Raw genomic sequence first — 13585 nt, forward strand, 5'->3', positions numbered from 1 at the left:
CAGGTCCTGGGGGACCTGACTCATAGAGAATGTCCAGGGGAGGCGCCAGGGGGCCAGAGACAGGAGCCATCACAGGAAAAAGTACATCTTTGACCCACTCAAGTCCGAACTTTGGATTCCAATTATGTGGGTCCCAGGGTTTCAGGCAATTACGCTGGGCTGGTGACAGCAGTCATTGAGGCATGGATGGGGAAAAATTGGGTTTGACTGAGACCAGCTTCTAAGGACGGCCCCACAGGGACTCAGTGAGGAAGCACTCTGAGGCTTGCTGCCAGGCTGCTGGGCATATCTGCTTTTCTTAGAGTGGAATCTGGACTGTGTCACTAAGATCACATCTTGCTCCTGGGCTGAGGGTGGGGGGACTTGCTGGAGTCTAAACAGAGTCAGGGAGGAAGCACAGAGACTTCCCACGAAGCTCTCTCCGGGGTTGGGGGAGGTGAACTCCGGAGGACAAACAGCTCAGGGCTGAATTCTCCTGCTCTCAGGACAGGGCCAGCTGAAAGCATGCATGAATCCGGGTCTCTGGGGGTTCAAAGTGCAGAGGAAAATGTAGACAAAAAAGCGTGAGAGGGTCGCAAAAGCCTGAGTCTTTAATATGCTGCCTGCCCCAATGTCTGAAGGTGCTGTTGTAGTTCTCCCATCCTCCCCGCACCCTCTCTGGCATCTGGCTTCCTATTTTCCCTTCTTAATGCTTTCCAAAAGGTTCCCACCCTTCTCTCTTAGGCAATATTTCCCTCAAGAAATAAAGACAATGGTGCCATTCAAGATTCACCTGATTTGTGTGAGGACTTGAACTTTCTGTTGAGTATTCAGTGGAAGTAACCCATGGCCGGAGGGGCGGAAGGTCTGGGGTCTAGTTCCCGTCTGCCACTGACTCACAGTGTGACTCACCTTTCTGGCACTTGGACTCTTTCTCTGGGAATGGGGACAGTAATATACTCTGCCCCAGGTGGAGGTGGTGAGTATGCATGAAATCAGACAAAAGATCAAAGGGTTTACCAGTGTAAGGATATGAGTTACATAAATGGAAACCTGTCCGAGGAGGGAGCCTTCCTGGAAGTCGGTTCATGGAGACCAGGACAAACACAGCCAGAGAACGCAGGGTACCTGTGGGAAAGGTACCGCCAGCAGCATCCTCTGTTACAGTCCCAGCTGGAAACTGCCTGCATTTTCAGTAAATACGCCGAGGCCCCTGCCTTCAATGGGTGCAATTTCAATGTAGCAATGAAAACAAGCAAACTAACGCCCCACACAACCACGTGGGTAAATCTCACAAAACGTAATAAAAGAAGCAAGTTATGAAAGAATACATGCGGTAAGATTCTATTTATGTAACATTCACCATCAGGCAAAGTTAGACCATATCATTGGAGGATGTGTTCAAAGGAGTAAATCCATAAAAAGAATCCTATAAATGACTATTTCAGAAGTCAGAATAGCTGGTATCTTTTGGGTGGAAGGAAGAGAAAAGGGGTTTGCATTCTGGGAAGAGCATGGGGAGGGGGCTGCTGGAGGCTGCACCCCTGTTTCTGGCCTTGAGAGGGGGTTACAGGTATGTTTACTTTACCATTATACTTTAAACCTTACATATGTTTAATGTAGTCCTGTGGATATATAATCTATTTTATAATTTTTTAAAAATGAAGGCATCTGAAGTCAACAGGGAGTCAGCAAAAAATTAGAATAATAGCCTGGCCAGTGTGGGTCAGTGGTTGTACGTCAGTCTATGAACCAGGAGGTCACAGTTGGATTCCGGTCAGGGCACATGCCTGGGCTGTGGGCTCGATCCCCAGTGGGAGGCATGTGGGGGGCAGCTGATCGATGATTCTCTCTCATCATTGATGTTTCTATCTCTCTTTCCCTCTCCCTTCTTCTCTCTGAAATCAATAAAAACATATTTTTTAAAAATTAGAATAATAGCCTAGAGATCTACCTCCTCAACTTTATAAGCCAAGAATTGAAACCCAGGGAGGTTACAAGTCTTGCTCAAGGTCCCATCGTGTATCACTAGTGGAGCCTGGCTAGAATGAGGTCCAAGGCCCTAACTCAGTGTTCCTTCACCACCTTCCATCTCTATTAAGAGGCCTCTTTAAGGGAAGGTGATAGGCCGGGACACAGCTTTTCTGCCTGGGAGTTCCCTTGTTTTGTAAAAAGGAAAAAGGGCAAGCTACTGGGCTGATAGAATAAAGAGCTGGTGTAAACCCAGGGTTGTAAACACTTTTCAAATGGAATTTTAAAAGATTTAAGTGTGTCCCCCCAAAGTTACATCATTACGATGATAAAATTACAAAAAATAAATACCAGAAATCTCTGGCAAGTCTGAAACCTAGAGCTGGGCTTGTGCTCCATCTGATTTGCAGATGGTATCGAGATGAGGCTGGCTTGAAGGGGCTGGGGGGTGGGGGTGGGGGTGGAGGAAGGACAGGGAGCCAAGAAGTCTGCAATTTTATTGACTTATCCACCTGGCCTAGGTGAGACCCCTAGCCCTGGGACAGTCAGAAAAGGAACCTCTGCTATCTCTCTGAGAGCTTTTTTTGTTTTGTTTAGAGGTCAATTACTTCCCATTTGGGGAACTTGTGAACATTAAGAGGTGACTGGAGTGATGGGACTGAACGATGCAGATAAGAGGCTGATGGCTTACAGAGCCTGGTGAAAGCCGTGCCTCGGATAAGCTGTGGTCGATGAGACACACACAAAAAGGGGCAGCTTTCAGTGCAAAGGAGAGATTACAGGATGGAAGATGGGCAGCTGGGGGTGGGCTTGGGAGTGGGGAGAGGGAATGCATTTCAAAGTGATCCTGACAGGCAGAAAGGGGGGAGATGCAAAGAAGAGAGTTTTCCTTCTTTTTTCTTTCCTTTTGTCCCGCGAATCTCAAACTTCCCTCAAGAAAAATCCACATGGAGTGCACATGGACAAGGCTTGTTATAGGTTTATTTGTTTCTGTTTTGTTTAGACCATCAAATATGGATGCTACAGTAATCTGGAGAGAGAAACAATGTCGCAGGCCAATGGAACATTTACAGTGATCATGGGTATATATATGAAACCAACAACCCCGACCTCACCCATTCTCCTCAGTCAACTAAATTTACAAATTCCCAAGAGTTAGCCTTGAGTTGTATTCAAATTACCATAAAATACACTCTGGTTGCAGCATGTGCCCATTTAGCCCTAGCCTGTTCAGTTCCGTGGATAGAGCGTGTGCCTGTGGACTCAAGGGTCCCGGGTTTGATTCCAGACAAGGGCACATGCCCAGATTGCACGCTCAACCCCCAGTTGTGGGAGGGGGGAGTGTGCAGGAGGCATCTGGTCAGTGGTTCTCTCTCATCATTGATGTTTCTCCCTCTCCTTCCTCTCTGAAATCAATAAAAATATATTTAAAAAACAACTTTTCTCCATCCTAAGTGCTAGACCTTTCCCAGAACTCCTCTAGGAAATAGTGCCATTCCCACCCTAACCACCGCCTTACCCCTCTTCCCGCCCTCTAAGCACCTTCTCTGAACACCCCAGCTCCCCCAGGTTTTCTTTCTTTCTAGAGAGCTTATTGTCTGTCCTTTTTGACAGGCAGCATATACCACCTAGTATTTTTAGATACCTTTCTCATGTCAGTCTCTGGTATCCAATTAGATAATAGATTCCTTGAGGGCGGCAGCCAAATCTTGTTTTCTCTTGTGTCCCTAGCAGAAATGTTCAGTGTTGACTGAGTTACTGATGACTGGACTAAGCCTCTTTCTCCATCACTCATAGCCTTGAGCACAGCCATGGCTCCTCCTCCCTGCTTCTCCATGTGGGCAATGGTGGTGGAGGGAGTGTGGAGGCCTGGTCACAACATCACAGGTCTGGTCACCGCCTCTGTGCTGCTTTACTATGTGAGAAAGGGTGGGTGGGTGGAGGGAATGCATGTATTAATTTCCTACTCTGTGCCAAGTAGGATCCATGACCTGTATTTCTAGGGTAAGGGTCTTACCTAAAGAGCAACAAAAGTTTTTTTTAAAAAACTTAATACTGTATGCAGCATTTTAGACTCTTGGGGAAAATGTAATCTTGAAAGGAGAGAAAGTAAAAAGGAGAAAAAATGTAAAGAAAAAATATGAATAATTATTATTTTTTTTAGCTTAAACATATAAACTTTAAGAGATGTAAGCCATGTAAAGTAGGTATAGTTTACAAGGGACCCAGCAGTCTCTCTTTCCCAGGTCAGTAGAAATAACCAGGCACATTCAGAAATGAGAAAATGCAGGGCCGTTGAATTTTAATTAAACATTAGAATTTATTAAATAATACACTTCAACTTTTGACAAGTTAGTGGTCCAGGGGATGAAGAACCAGAGTTTTCATTGACTAAATATGGTCTTTTAAAAACCCTGCTTTTCGCACTAGTGCCTGCCAAAGAGAAATGTCCCCAGGAACACATTTAGCTTTCCCCGAAAGTTCAGGCTCCCTACCCTCCTGTTAGGACTCAAGGCCAAGTGGAGCCGCCTTCCCACTGGAACTTGGAAACCTGTTGCTCGGGAAGAAAACCTGCAGAGGACGAGGCGGCGGAGGGGACCTCAGGGCACCTGGCACCAGGGCCAAATCCAGTTTGGTCCCCAGGGGGTCTGCATGTACTGAGGACTCAGGACTTGGGGGTTTCATTTTTACTTTAATTCGAAGTTGTTCAGAGGTGACCGAGAGGTGGATAATGCTAACGGCTTACACACACGCGAACACAAATCTATTTCATGTATTTCCTCAAGATGCTGAGCTGTATACAAGAGAGAAATGCACTGACACGGAGGGAAGAGCTGGAGGATGCTTCGCAGAGAGCAATCGTGGCCCCAGCAAAGAGCACTTCCTGAATTAATCCGAGTCTCTAAGAGCGCAGCTGGGGGTGGGATGGGGGGTGGGGGTGGGGACTTAAATCCTACAGGAGGCTCTTCCTGATCCCCTGGATCCTCCTTTTCCTGGCTGGCTCCCCACTCCCCTTCCCTCACTCGACTCTTTCATTCTTCCCCCACCTGTCGCCCTTCGCTGGAGGACCCAGGCCCTCCGAATGCCCAGGCTGCAGCGCACAACCTCCCAGCCCCCTAGGTTTGAGACCCGACGACAGCTTCCTTAGCGCGGCCCGCCGCCCGAAACTGCCTCCCACCCTTGCTTTCCTCCTCCGCCCAGCGCTGCGCGCCGAGGCTGGCGAAGGCCCGCGCGTCCTGTCTGTCTCTGAGCGGGAAGAACGCTCCCAGGGCCTTCAGCCCGAGGCTCCCCGGGGCGATCCACAGTCGCAAGATCGCTCTCGGGGGGAGCGCCATGCGGGTGGCCTCTTCCCTCCAGGGTGGCAGCCCATCTTCTTGCTGAGACCCATTGGCGGACGGCTGGACGGAGCGCCCGGCCTCGGTGGGTGTGTCTGAGCCAGGGCGCCTCACCAGGCCGGCACCCCCTGCAGCGTGGCGGGCAGAGGGCCCTGCGCGCTGCTGCTCTGGCCACCCCCGCCGAGGCCCACGCCGGCCAGGGGCGCGGGCGGGGCGGGCCCCGGGGGCGCGCCCGCGTAGCCCCCGCCGTAGCCCGCCACGTAGGGCGCGCCCGCGTAGCCTCTGTAGCAGGAATAGGGCGCGGCGGCGGCACCGTAGGGACCCGGGAAGGCGGGCGCGCCGGGGCCCAGGCAGGGCTTGCCGTCCCGCACCAGCACGGGCACCGCTACCCGGCGCGGCGCCAGGGGGTGGCCCGCCAGCTCCAGGGACTTGTCCTGGCGCTGCCTCTTGCACTTGTAGCGCCGGTTCTGGAACCAGATCTTGACCTGCGTGGACGTGAGCTGCAGCGCGCTGGCCAGGTGCTCGCGCTCCGGCGCCGACAGGTACCGCTGCTGCTTGAAGCGCCGCTCCAGCGCCAGCACCTGCGCCTGCGAGAAGAGCACGCGCGGCCGCCGCCGCTGCCGCGCCCTCGGCTGCTCCGCGCCCGCACCGCGCGCCCCGTCGCTGCAGCTGCCGCCGCTGGCGCCGCCGCCGCGCTCTGGCCGCCGGGTCCCGCCGCGGAGGGGCGAGGCCGCGCGGAGGCCGGGCTCTGAAAGCACAGGAAGGAACCCCGTCAGCGCCAGCCCGAGGCCCACGCCAGCAATGCTTGCACGGTTTTCCAGGGACGCCCCTCTCCCCGGGTAGCCCGGGGACAATCTGTGGTCCCAGGTGTACAGCCGTTTCCCAAAAGGTAGACTGTCTAAGACAGCTTCACTTCCTTTTAGAATGTCTTTTTATTTATTTATTTTTGTTGTTGTTGGTGGTGGGGGCGGGGGCGGGGTAAAGGCGGCTTGCTGCGATTTCTATTCTAAAGTATGGCTGAGTTTGAGGAACTTTGCTGCAAGAATCGAGAGTGAATAAGGAAGGGACTTATCAGAGGCGGGCTGACTTTGGACAAGCCTTGGTGGAAAGAGAGAGGAAGGGGATGGAAGAGGGGGGGAGGGGGAGAGACAGAGACAGCGAGACTCGGTGACATGCCTGCCAGAGGCTCCCCTCATCTGGTTGTCCACCCTGCTCCAAACTAGGAGCCTCCAGTGCCTGCCACCTCCACCCCACCCTGGCACACACCCCTGTCATCTTGGTCATCAGGTGCTCCACCGGCACTGGGGCCCATCCTCATGTTTCTTGGACGCAAGGTTCCATTATCCAAATTAACAAAATAAAACAACTTATTTTCCGACTCTCGACTGTTGGCTGAGAAAATGAGGTTCTCTTGGAGGTATGTGTAAAGTTGAGATCCACATCTGACTTTTTTTTTTTTAAGCGGCCTCTTTCTCCTGCAGGGTCTGTGGCAAGTGGGTGGCTTTGCCCCGCTTCTTCTCCTTCCTGGACAGCGCCCCGGCCTGGGCACACGGAGTGGGCGCCAACTGAGCGCGTTAAAACTGGGCGAAGCTCCGCTGCTGCAGAGGCCGCGCTGGGAGCCGCCTAGACGCAGCCTCCCTGCCCTTCCCATCTCTCTGCTGTCTGGGCTTAAGCGCCGTTTTTGCAGAAGGGGAGGTGGGTGGAGAGGAAACGCAGAGTTTTCGTGGAAACCCAGGCAGGAGGAAACCAGGGACACAGAGGAGAGGCAGCTCCTGGAGCAGGGACCAGGGCCTGCCTCCTGAGACCTGGTGCGGGTTGGAACTGGGCTCCAAATCCCACCAACCGAGCTGGTCAGTCTCCTGCGGGCGGGCTGCTGGGTGCTCACTGTCTGCAGAAATGAAAACTTCTTCAGAGAAGCATGTGCTCGGAGAAACTGAGGACATCTCTCCTCCCAAAGAAAAAATATTGGCGAGGGTTTCTTTTGTTACCAAATAAAAACAACTGACCTTCAGGGACAGAAACAGCAGGACCCCCTTGGAAAGTTACTGACCACGCAGGCCGAGGGCTTGCACAGCACCCCGGGTGTCTCAGCTCCCCTGGTCCTTCGGGTCCCAGTCCGGAACCTCTCTCGCCCTGTGCCCTGTGTCCCTGAAAGCGAGGTGGGTCAGCTGGGGATGGAGGGCGCCCTGAGGCCACCAGGAAGGTCCCTTTCCCGCGGGGCTAGGAAGGCGCTGCGGGTGTCTGGGGCTGTGCGGGGAGCGCGGTGGCCGGAGAAGTGTGGCCGGTTCTCCCTGGAGCAGAAGCGCACGCCTGGTGGGCCGAGCAGCGCGGAGGGAATCCCGTGTTTAGAGTTCGCCGCAGAAAACCGCCGGCTGCTCTGCGAACAGAGCGAAGTTTAATGTTCTCCGGCTCTGGGGTCGGTGAAAAAGCAGCCTGCAAGTGGATGAATAGCTCCGAACTGGTCTCTAGTTACGCGGCCAGTTTGCGCCTGGAACGGAGGGGCCGTGGCACTGCCGGCAGAGGAGACTGACCTGCGAGGCGCCTCTCAGGGCCCCCAGACCCGCATGGAGGCTGCGGACCCGGCCAGAGGTTGGACGAGAGGGAAGGTGGCGTTTGCTTCCTCGGAATGTTGCGCCTCGGGCACAAGACTCCCGCGTCCCGCCCGCCTCTGCCCTTCCTGCCGCTGGACACTGGGTCTGGGCCTCGCTGTCTGCGCACCAGTTGCGCTTTCGGAGCCCGGGAGCTGAAACTGCGCGGAGACTCGGCAGAGCGGCTTCCTGAAGCCGGTCAAACTCAAGCTACTCTTACCCATGCTGCCCTTACCCACGCTGCCCTGACCCACGCTGCCCTGACCCACGCTGCCCTTACCCACGCTGCCCTTACCCATGGCTGCCCTGACCCACGCTGCCCTTACCGCGCTCCCAGACCCCGCAGACCCGCAGGGCTCCCCACCAAACCCTGCAGGACCCTTTACGCCCCGGGACTCAGACCTGGTTTGGCCGGCACCTCTCTCACTTTTGGGTGGAGGAACCGGGCACAGGGTTGACTGGGCTAGTCCCGCCTCGCAGGAGCGCCTGGGGAGGGCCGGCCTGGGACGGACCGCTGTTGTCAGTCTCCTCCCCGAGCGCCCTGCTCTCTGCCGGCTACTCCTGGGCAGATGGGTTCGGGCGGAGAGGCTCAGGCGGCAGGGAAAGCGGGAGGGGACAAGCGGGAGGGGACGCAGCACAGCCAAGACTGTGTGGCGGTTTCGGTGTCAGAGAGAAGCTGGCGTCCCGGGGACTGTGGCTGTGAGTGGGGTGGTGTGTTTGTGGGAATATGAGGACTCGCTGTGGAGACAGCAAACCCCTAAGATTCAGGACCTTTTTTCCCTTGGGGAGGTGAACCCTCCGGGGACCCGGACTCTGAAGTGAAGGGAACAAGGCAGGCCCTCTTCGCCGGGGAGGCCTGGAGAACCTGTCCCGCCACAGCCAGCTGATCAGGGCCCATCCCGACCCTCCTGACCTCCCTGTCGGTGCCAAGCCCCGAGGGTGTACTCACCCGCCCGCTCCGCGTCCATGGCTGTGACCCGCTCACCGGGATCCCCAGGGGGCTCCGGCCCGTCCTGCCATCCCTCTCCGTCGCCGCGGCTACCGGGGTTGGGAACCTCCGCCCCGCGCGGGTCCGGGACCAGACGCAGATACTGAGAGCGCTCCCCGCGGAGCTGCAGGGCCGCGAGGCCGATCTGCTCTCGCTCCAGCCGCAGGATGTCGTCCACCGAGAAGGGCGTGGAGGTGACGGGGTTCTGCAGCATCCCGGAGGCGGGAGCAGCGGGGCCTGCACGTCCCCGGCCCCCGCGGAAAGCAGCGCCCCGAGCTCCCCGCCTGCCGGCTGCCGGCACCGCAGGCCCCGGGTCTGGGGCGGACGCCCGGCGTCGCGGACTGCGCCCTCCTCGGGGCCATCCCGGTGGCCGGTGACCAGGGCCGAGTGACGAGACTGCCCACCCCCATTGGTTCCCGCGGAAACCACGTGCTAACCCAGCGGCACCTTTCCCCACCCCCACCCCCAGCGCTGTCCCCCCGCGCCCCTCTAATTCCTCTGCAAGCCCAGCCACTTTCTGGGGAGGCTTGGTCCATATGGATGGTTCTCAGAGGCCGGGAGAGCGGAAGAGACGGCGCTGCGCGAGGCTCGAATCTCGGTAAATACGGTACCGGCGCGAACCTCGGAGGTCACCCCGGGGTCCGCGGGGACGTTCCTAGAGGACGCGCAGGGATGGGGGATGGAGCCCTGGCTTGGCACCCCAAGCTGGTCCTTCCGGCCTGGCACTATCCTAACTCTCCGCTCCCGCGGCAGAGGAGCTCGGGTGGGGACCGCTGGGCACCGCGGCTGGAGGGACCCCCGGGAGTCTTCGTGGGCGCAAGGCGGGGCCGGAGGCGGGGGCTCCTTCCCGCGAGCCGAGGCTGGACGCGGGAGGAGCGAGTCTGACCACCGGGCCTAGACGGAGGTGGAAATGCCTCGCTTAGAGCCGGATCCGCCACTTCACAGGTGGAACATGTCAACCCCGCAGCCAAGAAAGGGCAGGGGAGCTTTTTTTGGGGGGGGGGGGCAGGGGGGATCCCCAGGCTCTTAGCAGGCGTGGCCAGTGGGTGGGGAGGAGGCGAAGGTGGGACTCACCTAGCCCTCCACGTCCTGAGCCGCGTCCCCTCCCCCTCATCGCCCTAAAATTGCCTTGGTGCGCTGGTGACTGTGAACGCGGCGCCCGCCAGGGTTGGGGAGTTTTGATGAGCGTTAGCTACCCGGTAAAGGAGGCCGTGTTGTGCAGTGGTTATCACAGCCCAGGTGGAGCCCACTAGTCTGGCCCTGCTCTGGATGTATGAGTTGTGGGCTTTGGGCAAAGTATTTCTCTCCAAGCTTTGACTAGTTAAAACTGGAGAAAACAATACGCCCATCAGAGGATGGTTGTGATAACTGTATGAGACCTTCAAGAAGTGTCCACTGCTGTAATTTCTTACCCCACATGGTTCAATGAAGACAACAGGACCCGGAGGGGGCAGTCTGAGCACAATCTAAGTCGTTTAAAAATATTTTAAAATCAAAATGAGATCTCACTAGGGTTCTTTTGGGGATTTTAGGACAAATGTTTTCAAAATAAGCCTTTGGGGCAAATGCGAGATGGGTGTTATTATTTACTGAAATTCAGATAAGCTGGGCTCATCTGCCCGGGCTGGTGGGTGCAAAAATTCTCAAAAAATTTTACATAAAATTTAGGCAAATTGGATGGCTTAGCCAAGCAATGATTTCTTGTACATCGTGTCATTTAATCTTTACATCAAAGCTATTTCCTGAGTTCCAGCTTCTTTTTTTCTTTTTCCTTCGAGGAATCAGATCAGAGAGGTTAAGCGACTCCTGAGGTTGTCCAGCTCAGCAAGGTCAGGGTGGCCCAGACTCTGGTTCCCCCAGCAGCACCCCTCCTTTTTTCGTGAAAGGGACATCATTTTGTCTTCAGAGATGTCGAAATCTTGCGATGGCCCATTTATTTATTTAGTTTGTTTCTGATGATAAAAGTCATGCACACTTTGGAAAATAAGGAAAAGGTGGAAAGAAAACAATGGTCTGTCCAGAGCTAACGTTTTAGTGCACTTCTCTATATTTTTGCATATATGGGTGCATGTGAGTTTGTAAATTTTAAATTTACAGCATAAGCATGTCCAGACCTTTATTAGAGTTTTCACACATATATCTTAAAATGGGAATACTGTATAATAGTCCATGTTATGGTTGAACCATAATGTACTGCGTCTATGCTGGTACACTATATCTACTATGTCTATATATATTTTTTTGAGACTGTAAGGCTCAGGGAGCATCTTTGTGATTTTATCCTTGTCAACATTTTGGATTATTTCCTCGGGATAAATTTGTAAAACAAGCATTAATTAATCAGATGCTTTAATGCTCAAAAGACATCCCAGGACTTCAAAAAAAAAAAATCTTATCCTCTTCCTTGCAGAGTTTCAGGCAAAGATCTGGTAGGTGGGTATTTACACACACACACACACACACACACACACACACACACCCAGAATGCGAACTTAGGGCATTTCCTTGAAGAGGACCACGAACAGGCGAGCTGGCGCCAGGCCTTTCCGCACCAGCAGCTCAGTTTGGTCCTCACCTTCCACGATGGGGCTGTGGGCGATCCCAGATTGAACAGTAAGCTGCGAACACAGCCAACGCCCCACTCTACGGTGGAATTCTGTCGCGTCTGTGAAGTCACAGAAGGAAGACACCTTGGGAGAGACTTGGCATCAGAAGCCCTAAGTTCAAATCCTGCGCCCAGGTCCCCGGCCCTGCCTTTCTCTTCTGTCTTGCTGCAAGAATCCAATGAGGTTTTGGACGAAAAAGACTTTCTAGCGAATCTAGCCCCTCGCAAGCGAGGCAAACTCGGGTCTCTGGTAGGCAAAGGGCAGTCTGGGCTCAGGCCCTGGGGCACGGGGGCACACCTGGAGTGGGGGCACATCTGGAGAAGAGGCACACCTGGAGAGGGGGCACATCTGGAGTGGGGGCACACCTGGAGTGGGGGCACACCTGGAGAGGGGGCACACCTGGAGTGGGGGCACACCTGGAGAGGGGGCACACCTGGAGTGGGGGCACACCTGGAGAGGGGGCACACCTGGAGTGGGGGCACACCTGGAGAGGGGGCACACCTGGAGTGGGGGCACACCTGGAGAGGGGGCACACCTGGAGAGGGGGCACACCTGGAGTGGGGGCACACCTGGAGAGGGGGCACACCTGGAGTGGGGGAACATCTGGAGAGGAGGCACACCTGGAGAGGGGGCACACCAGGAGAGGAGGCACACCTGGAGAGAGGTGCTCAATTCCCTCTGGCCCAACCCTACAGGAAGAGAGGCCACGCAAACTAGCAACCCGAAGCTGCACTGGGGTCTGGTCTCCCAGCGCTTTCCTCAGCCTGGGACTGGCCCTCCTGGAGTCATCCTCCCTGCTCCCCGCCCCCACCCCCAACACACAATTTTCCTCCCCTTTCAGCGCAAGGGGCACTGAGAGCACTGGCGGCGGGAGAGGGGGACCAATGCCGCTGATCTCGCCACTTCCGCGGCAATCACAGCCGAATTAGGGACTGCCCCACTGCTGTAAGGTGAGCCCGAGCGACTTGCGGAAGCTCGGGGGTCCAGGAGGAGCCAGAAGAAGCTAGGCTGGGCGTTCAAGCAGAAAAGCTGGGGAGCCCCGGGGTTATCAGACAGGACGTGGCGCAGGCCGGGACTGTGTGGTGTCAGGTGTGTGTGTGTGTGGGGAGGTCATTTCCTGTTCATGAGTGGAGGTGTCCTCTCTCCGTTCTTAAAATGAGATGGAGATGGGCCTGCTTAACTCCACTCAGCTCACACAGCCACACGCTTAAAACAGTTCTAGGTCCACAAACAGTGTTTCCAGCGCCCGAACATGGAGGAAGTGAGGCGCCTCAGCCCTTTCCTCGTACCCCATTCTTGCGCAGGAAACGGATTTTAAATTATTCCCATGCAGTGTGATACTTGCACAATCATATGGAATTTGTGCACAATATTTTTTGAAACTCTTCCCATCTGTGGTTAACAGAAGTCCTCCCTCCTCCATTTCTTTCAGACTTTCCTAAAACTTAAAGATTTCTCCTGCAAAACTGCACACACAACAGGCACTTGGGTCCTGGGAACTTGCAGGAAACAAGGGTCTCTAAGGTCTGTAACTTGAGTGCAGGGTCCCATCCGACTGGCTGGGGACCCTGGGTCTGTTGTCAGAGCTGTGTCCCGAGGGACTAGTAACCAGCGCCTCCTAGGTGTCCAGTATGGGTTTTAGATAAATGAATCTGCCTTGTTTGGCTGGGGATCGTCCCCAGGATACCCTGGGGGCTGGTCCAGAGGGACCTGGCTCACCTGGGGTGGTGGCACTTTTGTTTTGCTATGATCTCATTTGCTGACACCCATTTAAAGATATTGTAATACTTTGTTTATTTTTTGAGTACATAAAGCATTGACATAATTCTAAAGTCAGAATTCTGCAAGATGTACTCAGAGAAGTGACCACTACACTTTCATCCTTTCTATTCCTGTTCCATTGCCTCTTCCCTGGTTCCCGCACACTCCCAATCTCATTAATTTATTCCTCCGTGCTTTTGCACAAATGAGCTGATCATGTATATTTTCCCTTCTTCCTTATATGACAAGGCAGCAACTCTTTCTTGTTGTTATAAAGCTGTGACATTTATTAAGATTTTTGTGTCGATATTAGGCTTCTGATTGCTACTTGTGGCTGCTGCTTTATAACAGGATGTC

General features: G+C 54.7%; 1 protein-coding gene across 1 annotated transcript; it reads right to left on the reverse strand.

Annotated features, from left to right (window-relative positions):
• Positions 1–4924: 4924 nt before the first annotated feature.
• On the reverse strand, positions 4925–9114 carry NKX2-6 (NK2 homeobox 6). Its single transcript, XM_036315573.1, has 2 exons — positions 8823–9114; positions 4925–6033 (listed from the first exon to the last, which is right to left on the reverse strand). Exons 1-2 carry the CDS (start codon positions 9073–9075, stop codon positions 5396–5398), a joined length of 891 nt encoding a protein of 296 aa, XP_036171466.1. The 5' UTR covers positions 9076–9114; the 3' UTR covers positions 4925–5395.
• Positions 9115–13585: the final 4471 nt, after the last annotated feature.

The sequence above is a fragment of the Myotis myotis genome, unplaced genomic scaffold, assembly GCF_014108235.1.
Source record: "Myotis myotis isolate mMyoMyo1 unplaced genomic scaffold, mMyoMyo1.p scaffold_m19_p_6, whole genome shotgun sequence".
In the NCBI taxonomy this organism is placed as follows: domain Eukaryota; kingdom Metazoa; phylum Chordata; class Mammalia; order Chiroptera; family Vespertilionidae; genus Myotis; species Myotis myotis.

Bases quoted from the DNA above. Each gene is read 5' to 3' on its own strand.
- NKX2-6 (XM_036315573.1), bottom strand. From the start codon at position 9,075: ATGCTGCAGAACCCCGTCACCTCCACGCCCTTCTCGGTGGACGACATC. The intron at 6,034-8,822 runs GTGAGTACACCC...CTGTGCTTTCAG, and splicing joins CATGGACGCGGAGCGGGCGG to AGCCCGGCCTCCGCGCGGCC.